The 13,199-nt window shown below is 37.2% G+C and overlaps 1 protein-coding gene and 1 long non-coding RNA gene across 2 annotated transcripts in view; one reads left to right on the forward strand and one right to left on the reverse strand.

Moving 5' to 3' along the window:
• LOC140148544 (uncharacterized) overlaps positions 1 to 13,199 on the reverse strand; it is a 219,309-nt gene that overhangs the window by 200,539 nt on the left and 5,571 nt on the right. The gene's annotated exons all lie outside the window — the stretch shown is intronic.
• The window catches only part of LOC140148538 (uncharacterized), a 56,095-nt gene that overhangs the window by 13,084 nt on the left and 29,812 nt on the right, over positions 1 to 13,199 (forward strand). The window contains exons 8-19 of the mRNA XM_072170532.1: positions 596 to 687; positions 1,646 to 1,901; positions 3,257 to 3,345; positions 4,403 to 4,643; positions 5,415 to 5,521; positions 6,875 to 7,127; positions 7,917 to 7,999; positions 8,770 to 9,010; positions 10,490 to 10,532; positions 11,018 to 11,106; positions 11,901 to 12,138; positions 12,704 to 12,879. Of these exons, the coding sequence (XP_072026633.1) occupies positions 596 to 687; positions 1,646 to 1,901; positions 3,257 to 3,345; positions 4,403 to 4,643; positions 5,415 to 5,521; positions 6,875 to 7,127; positions 7,917 to 7,999; positions 8,770 to 9,010; positions 10,490 to 10,532; positions 11,018 to 11,106; positions 11,901 to 12,138; positions 12,704 to 12,879 (1,908 nt within the window). The remainder of the gene's footprint in view (positions 1 to 595; positions 688 to 1,645; positions 1,902 to 3,256; positions 3,346 to 4,402; positions 4,644 to 5,414; positions 5,522 to 6,874; positions 7,128 to 7,916; positions 8,000 to 8,769; positions 9,011 to 10,489; positions 10,533 to 11,017; positions 11,107 to 11,900; positions 12,139 to 12,703; positions 12,880 to 13,199) is intronic.

A 13,199-nucleotide genomic window follows, 5' to 3' on the forward strand; every position in this document is an offset into this window, starting at 1 on the left:
GACATGTCTACTGGGCGGGGCTTAAGGGCATACCTGGAGCATCGAAAGCGTGTGGTCTAGAAGATCGCAAGTTCCAGCAAGCTGAAACCAGTTTGGGTGATTTGAGGAAATACCCTAGCTGCTCACATATCATTATCGTAACTGCGTTCACTGTAGCTCACTGTTGTTTATAAATTTGAGCATAAATTGGCATAATAAAACTTCAAAATAAAGAGGAAAAACAAACTTAAAATGAAATTATTCAACAAGATTTGTTCAAGAGATGTCATATTTATTCATTCACCATTGATTTGATGGTAGTATTTGGTCAAAATTAGTACTGGGCTTATACCCGAGTGCACCCTAGTTTCTCAAATATTTTGTAAAATAGGGGGTGGGCTTATAACCGAGAGTGGGCTTATACCCGCGTGGTTACGGTATATAGATTACACTCTCTCTCCCTCTCATTATCTTGCCCTCTCTCTTGCTTTCTCAATCTCTCTCCATCTCGCGTTGTCTCTCATGCACTCCCTATTTTTCACTTGCTCTCTCACTCTCTGCTCTAACTCCTCTTAAATTATTGATATGGTTGTATCATTTCCTTGTTTTGTTGCAGGACGTGCTGAAGAAGAGCCTATGGAATTTACTTGGGACGAATACCTAGAATTAACTGGTGCTAATCCTGTTCCTCATGATTCCTTCAAACATGTAAGAATGTCTATATAATATAAATGTATACATGCACCAGTGATGACAAGTTAATTTACCACATTATGGGTGTGTTTTCTAGCAGTGGTTACTGTAGCACTTTGAAAACAATCCGCTTTGTGAGAAGCAGTTAATCGCACAGAGTAGATCAAAAGACTGATGCCTGAAATATGGATCTGGAAAAGAGATGATATTGTGGGGCATATAAGAATAGAAAAAATAGAAAGGATACAATCAACACACCTGTTTAATTTGTTGTTGTAATTCCGCATACCTGGGCCCTGTTTCACAAAGCCTTGCAATCAATCTTACAATTGATTTACCACATGTTATCCCCTATTAAATCAAGTGTAAAATCGATCATTATTCATTTAGTCTACATGAAATGTGCCCCAGATCGGAATAGATTAAAAATGTAGTGCATTTAATCAGTGGCGATTGTTGTTTTTGGCTGCTTCATGATCAGATCATACAGATGTCATTAGCAACATTGCCCATTGGCAAACTATGTGTGCATTGCTTCATTTGAAGTGGGAATGTTGATTGTAATGGTATAGGTAGTCTAGATTTGTGTCTAATCTAATAACAGAAGGTTGTCAAGTTTGGTCAGCGATAGGTCTCATTTTATACACAGGTCAATCAAAATATACCCTTATACTTTGTATGGCTATAAATAATTATTGAAAATTATTCAGTTTTTACTGTGCGCACCACGTAAGTCGCAATTTGTGCTTGCATAAATTTGTATCAGCGCACCAGTTGTGCATTACGCAGCATGTAACTAGTAGCGTAGGTGCACACCATTATAAATCAATACACAATGTTATGAGCCTCATTTTTTCACAGCAATTATAAGCCAAACAAAGTATACAGTAATTGATTACTTAACCTAACAGTATGAATTTGTGACTCATCTGAAATAGTCCATATTTATATCCATTTCCTTTGCTGTTAACAGGTTGAAGCTGGTATCAGGAGTATCATCAAAGTTGGAATGAAAGTAGAAGCTCCAAATAAACTCAGCATCTTTAATCCCAAAGCTAAAACCTACTGGGTAGCTACAGTAGTAGCAACAAGTGGCTCGTTACTACTACTGAGGTACGAAGGTTATGGAGAGAACAGATCAGGGGACTTCTGGTGTGAATTAACTAAGAGTGATTTACATCCTATTGGCTGGTGTGCAAGAAGTGGACGCATTCTGCAACCTCCTGATTGTAAGTCTTAATGCTGTAAGGAAGATCATCTGAGTGTAATCATTCAAATACAAGAGTTTTTCTTGTAAATTGAATGATAAAATAAAATGCTTTTAAAGGGGGTGATTCCCCCATAGAGTATTCTCCGAACAAGGTCCCATAAATGTTCAACTTTTAATCAGTGGCCACTTGGAAAATACACCATAAGAGTAGAATTTTTTTATCAACTTATTAGAAATAAACCAAGGGAGACTTAGATTGAATCTTTTTTCATCTACCAAATATCCCTGTTATTGCATTATGCTTGTTACTAACGACTGAGAAGCAAAGCCATCCATGATGGATATGAGAAAGCATACGCACACAACTTTTGTACCGGCCTGTATTACGTCCTCCAATGCGCCTGTGGCTTTGCGCATCATTGTGACAGGATAGTATGCTAAATGTCCTCACATATATATTTCAAATTTTAGAAGTAGGTCAGAAGTTAAACTCTGACACAACTGAGCAAAATCAGTCTCCCAAGAGTCCAAGACAAATTTTATACATAAGTTACTCAGTTGTCAACCTAAAACGTACCCGACGGAGGGTGTCAGTTAAGGTTGGTCTGAACCCTGGAATTATAGAAACTTTCGGGCCTCATAACTTCTAAATTGTTGGTCTAAAGTATATAAAGTATACATATTTAGAATGGCAAAGACTTGATAAGTTCATCTGTGAGGTCAAATTTGGGCCAAAATGCCATTTTTGGCCCAAAATCCCAAAAATAACGGTTTTTGGCCCACTTCTTTTTCGCAGTGCATCGTAACAAAAAAATTCTTGGGCCCAAATTTTTTTTTTATTAATTTTTAAAAACTAGATCAAAATATCTAGGACCGGTTTTTTCATTTTTTTGAATTTCGACCAAAAATCATAAAAAAGCCAGATTTTGGCCCAAATTTAAAATATTTTTGGTGAAATTGGTCAAAATGAAAAAAAATGAAAAAATGGGTCCTAGATATTTTGATCTAGTTTTTAAAATTAATAAAAAAAAAATTTTGGCCCAAGAATTTTTTTTGTTACGATGCACAAAAAAGAAGTGGGCCAAAAACCGTTATTTTTGGATTTGGCATTTTGGCCCAAATTTGACCTCACAGATGAACTTATCAAGTCTTTGCCATTCTAAATATGTATACTTTTAAATACTTTAGACCAACAATTTAGAAGTTATGAGGCCCGAAAGTTTCCATAATTCCAGTGTTCAGACCAACCTTAAGTGACTGGTACTGCCATGCTCATATAAACCTGGTTTGCTTAAATGATTGCAAAGGATATATTGATAGAATTTTAGGTGACTTGTTTAATGATGGCAATGTATTATGTGTAACTTTTTTCAGCTCTCATGGGTAACAGCATCAACTGGCAAGAATTCTTGGTTGCCACACTGACAGGATCTAAAACTATTCCAGAACCATATTTGGTGGGAGTAAGTATATAATGACTGGCAGGTGTGATTTGAATCGGTTTGAATAGTTCATAATTCTACATTTTCCTCCAATCTATTATGAGTACCCCACTTCCATATTATAGGGAAGGGGGTTGAATATTTGAATGAAAAATTAGATATTGCCACCTCTGCATATGGTAACCTCAGCTTGATCCGGTTCTTTTCATGTGATAAACATGTTGCACGTGTCAGCAAGTGGAAAAGGACTGTTCCAAGGCCTGTAGTCTGTTGCCATTTTATTCTCTTTTCCTTTTGTTCACAGTTTTGATTATTATTGTTAGGACAAGAGTTAGAGTTGGGGTGAGGATAATGGTTAGGTTTTTTGGTCGGACAACAGGATGAAATGGTAAATAGATGAGAGAGCACTCATCATGAGTCACTCATGTGCTGTGATGATGGATTCATATGAGTCTGATGACAAACTAATGGAACTGTTATTCTTACACACTTGAGAAAGTTCCTGCAATCTTGTTGGTTCTTAGCCATGTGATATGACACGATATAACACAGTTCAGGGCATGCCCGTCGACTTGATACTCGTACTCGTTATTTGAACCAATCGTGAGGTGCATAGCAACAACGGGACTGATCGATTCTAAGCCCTAGGTACTTCTTTGTAAAATGTAGAATTTAATTTGATAAAAATTTGGTATACTTAATATGATTAATATTTTTCATCTGAATTGAAATGTTTAAGAATGAGAATTAAGGTATTGTTTTTAGCTTCTGTCATGCATCTATCATGTTATATAACACAGGCGAGGTCATTATTTTAAGTAAAACAACTAGGCAAAAATGACCGACAGTGGCTGAAAACAATGCCTTTTTTGTCTAATTAACCAATAACCATGAGCTCAGGAAAAGTTCTGGAAAGTTTACGAAATACCCATATTTGAATATTGTTAGCTAATGTACAGTTTGAAGAAATAGATGAGTTCTTTCTGTGTAATGTATTTTGTTTTCTTAGTTGATTAAATACTGTGAATTTGCAAAAGACCTGATAAGTTAACAGTTTTTGTGTATTCTTCACTAACAGAAAACCAAGCCTATATCAGTGGATCGAATCAAGAGGGGAATGCGCATTGAATTAACGGATGCAGAAGACCCACAATATGTATGGGTAGCCATCGTAAAAGAAAACCACGGAGGGCGTCTTAGATTACGATACGCAGGCATAGACGATGAGAAGGAAGACATGTGGTTACATTATCTATCATGGAGAGTTCATCCTATTGGGTGGGCAAAAGCTAATGATGCAGTCATAGGACCACCAAGAAGTAAGTTTTATTGAAGATTAATGTTGGATGAATACTACAAGGAAATATGTCTTTTTAGAAATTAAAAAAAAGTGAGGTCTGATAGGCTGTCTCATCACCACATTATCCACATCGATCAAGTGTTCAAGAATTAATGCTCTAAATGATTGTCTGTGATTTGCATAAATAAGGAAAAACAGTTTGGTCAGTTGTAATGCAACAATCATTGATCTTTTTAGTAAATCCCAAAATTGCAGCTAGACCTGAGATTTTGTCATTCAAAGTCATGCTGATGTGCCTATCGTTTAGCGAACATCGCTACTGCACATTTGAAAGACTTGGCGTGACGACATCTAAATTAAAATGGGATTAAACGAAAAGGTGAATTTGAAACGTTGAAGGATATGCTGATTATGCTCATCTGTGGTCTGCCTTATCCCAATGGAACATGGCCAAAGTTGTTGAAATTTGCAACGTTTGTTTTGTCATGTATGATATGGGTGCATTTCGATAACAATTTCGATGCACTACAAGTCCTAAACACAATGTCCCATGTCTATTGTAACTCTTCCATAGGATTTACATGTTGCAGTTGCAATGGGTGTGGACTTCAGATGGGTTAAAGAATTATGATGTGTCATAAATATTAGTGTAATACACCACTGGTGAACAGATGAAGGCTGGTCCTTGTGTGTAAAGTGGTGTTTGCAACAGTATTTTTTGTATGAAGGTCTTCTTAGTCGGTGAGATCAAATGTTATTTTCATATCTGGCCAATTATTCATACTTCTAGGTTTAAGGCAACGCAATCCTGGTGCTAGCGAGGCCCATTGGAACACTGCTCATCAATATGCATTATCAGCAGCACACAAAGACCCAATACCAAAGGATATATTCAAGGTTAGTTGAAAACTTAAATGGTGTAGAATTGAAAGTTTGGTTTGATACATTACTCAAAAGGTGCACCTTTTACTTTTGTAAATTAACTAAATTCAACAAAAAATATTTAGGATGCAGTTGACAACAAGTACAGGAGCACAGGAGTGGACAAATAACTGTTGACTATAATTAAAGACAGAGATAAAAAGAATTTATCGCGTCTGATGTCACTGTCAATTACGATCCTTGATTGGTTAACACAGGTTAATAGCGCGTAAAAGGAAGACCGAACTATCTGGTGCTGATCGGAGAAAAGGAACAGCAGCAAATGGCAAAAAATTATGTACGTTTAAAAGGCAAAAAGCAGCTTTTCAGGTATTGTTGACATGGTGCCTTCGCCAAAGAAAGTTTCCTACTATAAAGACCTAACTTTTGAGATGGTTTGCATGTTTGAAAGTGCAAAATTAACAATAAGGCGACGCGGTTATACTGCCGCGTTCAGCAAGTCATCATCACAACACTTGTAAACAATCGAGTTTGATTGACAGATGACGTCAGACACAATAAATTCTTTTCATCTCTGTCTTTAATTATAGAGCCATAGGTCAAGTTATGCAATTGGGCACCTGACTTGATTGAAGGAGTACTGAGCTTGATTGAGGGAGCACTGGATATAAACTGTTGACATGGGCATTTTCACTTTGATTGCAGGGAGTGTGCCCCTATGATGCCACTGCCATTGAAAACAATGAAACTATGGCCTCTTAGCCTGACCTTAATCTCTGCATTGTGTATCAACTTATTCAAATGTTTTAGGGATGAATACGTACCACAACTATAACAAAATTTATGCATTTAATATCTGTCTGTTTGAAGTCATCTGATGATTCAAATTATGTGTGACGAAATCAAAATATTATTCAAATCTGTAGCTTTCACCTTCGTTGACAAAGATAAGTTTTGATCGCAACAGAAACTTTAACTTGGTGGTATTTGCATCATTCCCTGTTGGTGTTTGCTTAACCGTAACCATCTTGCATACTACAAAATACCATGACACCAAGCCACTACGCATGCATGCCATATAATGCGTCAAAGCAATCGCTCTTAGTTGTATACAAACAGATTCATTGGCCAGGCCAGCAAAACACCCATGGCTACCGGTCGCTGACCCAGTGTTTGGCACGCGATGGGTCTTGAACTTAAATCCTGACCAAAACAAACAACTTCTTTGTTCATCTTCTCTCTTTATTCCTTCCTTCTTTCCTTTCCATTAGTCAAAAATCACTTTGAGAGTTAGGATTTTAAGAAGTGTTCAGTAAAAGTGATATTACAACGTTTTATAAACAGTATATGTGTACTTGCTTGTTGCAGGATCAGCCCAAAATTAGACCGCATCATTTCCGAGTTGGTATGAAACTTGAAGCCATCAACCCCAGGTCTCCGTCACAGATTACCCCAGCCACTGTGACCAAAGTATTCAGAGATAAATATTTTGCAGTGACTATAGATGATTGTACATCTGAAAAGAATGGTGGTATATCATTTGTGTGTCATGCTGATTGTGGTGGTATCTTCCCTGTGAAATGGTGCAAGAGACATGGATTTTCAATAACGCCGCCCAAAGGTTGGTTAAATTAAGTTTTGTTGTTTGTTCTTGCCAGTATCACTATCACTTGCATATTACAACTATTCTGCAACATCCTTCAATACCTTTCAAAAATCTGTTGGATAGTCACAAAAGTTTTTCATCAGTTACTAAGATACTTGGTAGCTATTGAAAGTAAACTTTATGTGTTTTTGAATGAGTTATGTGTCTTTAGACAACAAGGCATGTTATTTTTTTGCATTTGTGAATTATATTTTCTTTAGAAAGGGTTGGCATATCTGCTGTGTCCTAGCAGGACATAAGCCAATGAGAGATCTTGAATAATGCAAGGGTCACAAACTCACAACGGATACATGCCTAAGAAATAAATGATAAATGAAGAAGTGAAGCTTGGGTAAACTGGCTCCATAATAATGGAGTGAAAAAAATAATTAGAACCATTCGGATTTGAACCAGCAAATACTCATAATTACATGTCAATGAGTTTACCAGCTTTGTTAGTTTTTTGTATCCTCAAGAGAACTTCTAAGTTTGCAACTCTTCACCTTTGTTGACAGTGCTCTTTTGTGCTTTCATACTTTCCTGGCAGCTCAGCAGTTCTCTTTCTTTTTTTTAATGTAATATTTTGATGTTATTGTCAAAGTAATGATCAAATAAAAAAAAAAAATTTTCACAAAAACTGACAAAGGATGCATATTTGCAGGTTATGCATAGAAGCTACATTTGTCTGGGAAAAAAATGGTTAACAACATCAAATTCAACTCTACATATAAAGTACTAAAAAACTTCACATTTGTATTTTTCCAGGTTATGAAGGTGTTAAATTTGATTGGAGTTCCTATCTTAGGCAACATGGAATCAAAGGTGCACCATCAGATAGCTTTAGATCAGTAAGTGACATAGCTTTAACTTTCACCCCCATTTGTTCCCATATCATTACTTAAATCATCTAGGGTAAATTCACTTATGGTAATGATGCATCTATGCCAGAGAAGTCGAAATTCCAATTGAATGAACACAGTCTGACATAGCGTGACAACTGTGCCACTGTGCATGAGCGACGCAGAAGTGAATGCCAACGCTCTCGTGATTGGTTAGTATTGTATCCAAGGTCGTGTGTTCCTGTTGTAGGTTGAAATATGCAATATACGATCGAGGTTGGATCAAGTACAGCTGTTGAAATCTGTGTTCATTCAGTTGGAATTCTTACTGTAGTTTACTAACTTCTTTTGAGTTTGTTCTTAAGATATATTTTGGTGTTATAATTCTATGTACTGGTAACTCCCATACCTCATAATACCCTGTCAGGCAGTGTGGGAAAATCACAATTTGACATCTGGCAACCAATGACTCTTAACATGTCAGCTTGGCATGCAACTAAATTTAAAATGATATGAATAAAATTGTGCAAACTTATATTCCTACATGCATAAGTTGCCCCTCAAAAAGAAATTCCCAACACTGAATGCTATGCCTTGTCTTCTGACAACCTTATAAGATGAATATGTGTGCAAAGATTAGGGCAAGTGAAATATCAGTCGCGCAAGTAGATTTCTACATGGACTTGCCTGACAGACAAGTAAAGTAGACAAGTTAAAATTCTGCAAGGCCAAGTAATTCCTTTTAATGTTATAATTGAGGATTTTTTTCTCACTCACAGACAAAAGATAGTGAACATCATCCATTCCAACCTGGTTTCAAACTTGAAGCAGTGAACCCTTATCATCCGGCCCAGATCTCCGTATCAACCATCACCAAAGTAGCAGGGAGACATGTGTGGTTACATTTTGATGGTAGCAAATTACCTAATCACATCGTAGATACCAAGGGCTTTGATATATTCCCTGTAGGATGGTGTGATACCAATGGGTATCCACTTAGAGCTCCTAAGAAATTACTTGGTAAGTCTATTATAATTTATTTATTTGGCGAAATAGATTTGTAACCGATCTTGTCAACGTAAACCTGTAGCTTGGTTCAAATTTGTTGATGACACCTTTGTCGTCTGGCGGCATGGCAAAGACGAAGTGGTCCAATTTCTTGATCATCTCAACAATCAACATAAGTGCATTCAGTTCACCATGGAGATTGAAGAGGCGGGTCACATACCCTTCCTTGATGCAAAGATCTGACACTTGTTTGATCAGCTCGTAATTGATGGGCCTTATAATATCGCGGATTAATATCAATATATTTTATTTTGAGAATTATCTTGTAACCTCTCGCCAGAAGCATCACAAGTTGTTAATTGAAGTCCTATAGACCACTTGACATGTGACGTCATTTCCTTGCAGTATGCACGCGAATTATGGCAATTTCCATTGTTCTTCGCCCTGCAGTGTGCGTACACGTCGTAGTTTGCTCAGGGCACTTGCATTTTAAATCACCCACCACATTTCATATAGTAAAAGAAAGCCATTGAACAGTGTAGCGATTCGGTCGAGCATATCGATAGACGAGTCCCTCGCCTTTGTTGATAAACAATGATGTCAAGTGGTCTATACTTTCTCTACTTTCTTTAACACGCAAATTATAGACCATACAGGTCAACTATATCAATCTTAACGTCGGACTATTTTCCGGTGTAGTGGTAAAACCTAACAATTCCTGCCAATTACGAGCTGATCAAACTATAGCTTGAGTGTCTCCATATATACTGAAAACCCATGCAACAAGCTACGAATCTGAAGGCCTGCATCTCTTCACTCTTCATGTATTAATGGTTTGTCCTAGTAATATCATAATGTATTCTTTATCTTGCATTTTCAATTTTTTTTGTAACAACGATGTGAATTGAGATGAAAACAAATAAACTTTAACTTGTTGAACTTGAAGGTTCGAACCACTAAAAATACTCCACAAAATAATAATGGAAAAGTGTAGAGTCATAGTAGAGGGACATAGTGGAAACAGATGATTTCATATTTGCAAGTTTTGCATTTGATACTACTTTTTCAGCATACTTCCAAGTAAAGGTAAAGGTAAAGGAGTCGATCCTTTATAAACAGTGATCGGAGTGCCCATCTCTCTTTCATTGGCGATTGGGCCAGACTCCTCCATGTAATGTTGCTAAAAGGGGATCGCTACACCTCCTCTATAGCGAGTCTGTTACCTTCCCAGCATTTAAGAATGCCGGTACCCATTTAAACACCTGGGTGGAGAGGAGTAATCGAGATAAAGTGCCTTACTCAAGGGCACAACACGATGGCGTCGCCGGGGCTCGAACCCGCAACCTTTCGATCATGAGTCAGTGCCCGTTCCGCTAGGCCACCGTGCTCCACTAAGGTACTTTTAATTTGGCTTTACTTGTATGGGAGAATCCCTTCTACATTAGTTCTGTTTGGACGGTCCTAAAGAAATTATATGTTTATATTTTTCAGCCAAAAGAAGAAAGATTGCTATTGTGTGGCCAGAAAAACACCAGTAAGTATATATTTAGCTTTCATGCTTTTGAATGGACTCATGAAGTAATCAAGCAAATTTGCTTAGTTTGTTCAGGTTTTTTCTGTGTGATAATCAAGGAGTGTGTGTGGGCAGGTGGTAAGGTCTGTGCCAGAGATTTTCAGAGAAAATGTGCAAGGAGATCAACTCATGCAAAACTTCATTTTCCAAAAGTTGCAATGCTCCTTGCGTGCCTAAAATAAGAGGCGTAATTCCTTTTTCAAGATTTGTGTACTTGTGTAATTACTCAGTGCCGGTGATTGGCTGCTCGTATGATCTGCCGATAGTCGACAACATTGTTAAGCCCCATCCCATTTGTAAATATTGACCTTTTAAAGGAATTCTTCTTGAGATTTTAAACCCAATTTAAGTATCTAAATTCAAAAGTTACCAGGACTGACAATGTGTAGTGAGCCTGTATTGTTTTTGCATTGATAACCTGGATAAACTGTTTGATTTGATTGTAGTCATAATCGCTTGATGCCAATGATGAGTCCTGGAAGAGATCTGTATCAAAAAGTGAGAGGTGGCAAGCAAGAAGAGGCAACTGGAGAAGGTACGTAAATGCTACTGTAGCAGATTCAACCCATCGTGGGACGTTTTTCAAACAAATCCAGGCTACCGGGCAATCATGCATATCACGGTAAAGACAAGGTACAATTGATTGACCGGCAGATTTGTTGGGAAAAAAACGTCCCACGATGGGTTGAATCTGCTAGTTGAATTCAAGATTAGTCTGGCCCTCAAATCAGCAGGTGAAGCTCGGGCTAAAATTGTTTTCATAAACTTAATTGCACATATACGGAATCAGTTTTGACAAGAAATGTGGAAGTTTTTTATGATGTTTAATTTTGAATGTGGCAGAGAATACTTTCTTGATTCATTCAAAATGTCCCACTGGTTTGATTGGGTTTTAAACCATGTCACTGGACATTGTCATGATAGAAGGGATTCAACTATGCAAAAACCAATGTTATTACACACCATGCTACTATACTGCTTAAACCTAGAAGTACAAACCAAATCTGTGCCGCAAGGGTCGATTCTTTGCGCCACACGCACTGTGTGTTAAATAATGTGACACAAAAAGAGCGTGGTGCACTCAGCAAGTATAAATCGCGCAGCAGTTGGCGCGCCACAGAAGCATTTACACATGCATTGCATTGAAATAATTATTCTCATACCTCCAGTTTCTGAGGTCTATTTACTTTGTACTTCCGAGTTGACGGACTATAGTAACTCATCATCTGTGCATCTGTTGTGTTTGTCTATGATGCATTCTATTTAATGTGTGTTCAATTGTCATACAACATGAAAATAATTTCTAATGTTACTTTTAATCCAATGCAGGTTCGATTGGCAAACTGTACTTCAATCACAAATGCTTTTCCGGACCGTACCTGAACAAAGGTCGAATAGCTGAGTTACCCAAGGCAGTAGGCCCTGGTATGGTGACGTTAGTGATACGAGAAGTGATCTCACTGCTGGTGAATGCAGGCTATAAACCACCTAGGGTGCTCAGAGAATTACAGGTGGAAAATGAAGAGACTGCTGGCATGAATGGCTACTTACAAATCATGAAGGCAAAGTAAGTATAAAAGTTACAATAAATTAAATTTATCTTCATCATTCACTTAAATAGTTTGTTTATTTTTAGTAAAAGTTGTGTTCAATTATCAAACATATTCAAAAGATAATCCATTTCAATAAAAGTGAATATTTTGAGTGCATGGTGTTACAAATTGATCTTTCAAATTTCATTTTAGCAATACCAAGAATCCTCTGACATTTCAGAGCCCAACAACTTTTGTCTCTTGAATCTACTCTAGATGCAAAATTAGAATTTGCAACAGTTTATTCCCACACATTTTATTTATGAGCTTAAAAAGCACAAAGTGTGTTGGTAATAAATATGGTGATGACTTAGTATTCCATTTGCATGCACTGAATCAAGAGGTTTGGGCAGGTAGCCATGTAGGCCAACTTTTGAGGAATAAAGGAAGATGGCTTTTTTGTCCAAGAATGATGTCCACTTTTCTTTGGTGTGCAGCTGTGATTTCACCATACATAACAACATCTTCCCAACACCGATATTCAATTTTGTGCTATACTTTATTTTAAGTGTGTTCTACATATATTTTATTTGTTTACAGGTATAAAGGCAAGAGTTTCCGAGCATTAGTGGAGATCTGCAAAACAACAGATGAAGTTAATGAATACCTTAGAAACATGTGCATCAAGCTAGAATGCTGTCCAAACTTAGTCTCACAAAAATATGTAGAAGATGAATGTCCAGAGAATTGTGCAATGCTCACAAAGACCAAATATAGTAAGTGTTTGGCTTGGGCAGTGTCTAATCTAGATACCTGTTCACCCATCAATTTAGATGGGAAATTTACTCCTGGGTGGGTAAAATTAATGCCTGGCTGACTCAGGGCTGAGGGATGTTGATGATTGTCTTACTTTAATATCTTAAGCTGAATTTATACTTGATCGCTTGCAGAAAAGCGATTCTCAGGCATGCTCAGTATTTATTTACATTTTCATAGCGTCAAGCCGATCAATTGATACAAATCGCTGAGGTAAGTTGAAGAAATCTCAACTCCCGAGCGACGTTGTTTGAATTCATCAACCAATCATTCCCTATTA

The sequence above is a fragment of the Amphiura filiformis genome, chromosome 3, assembly GCF_039555335.1.
Source record: "Amphiura filiformis chromosome 3, Afil_fr2py, whole genome shotgun sequence".
In the NCBI taxonomy this organism is placed as follows: Eukaryota; Metazoa; Echinodermata; class Ophiuroidea; order Amphilepidida; family Amphiuridae; genus Amphiura; species Amphiura filiformis.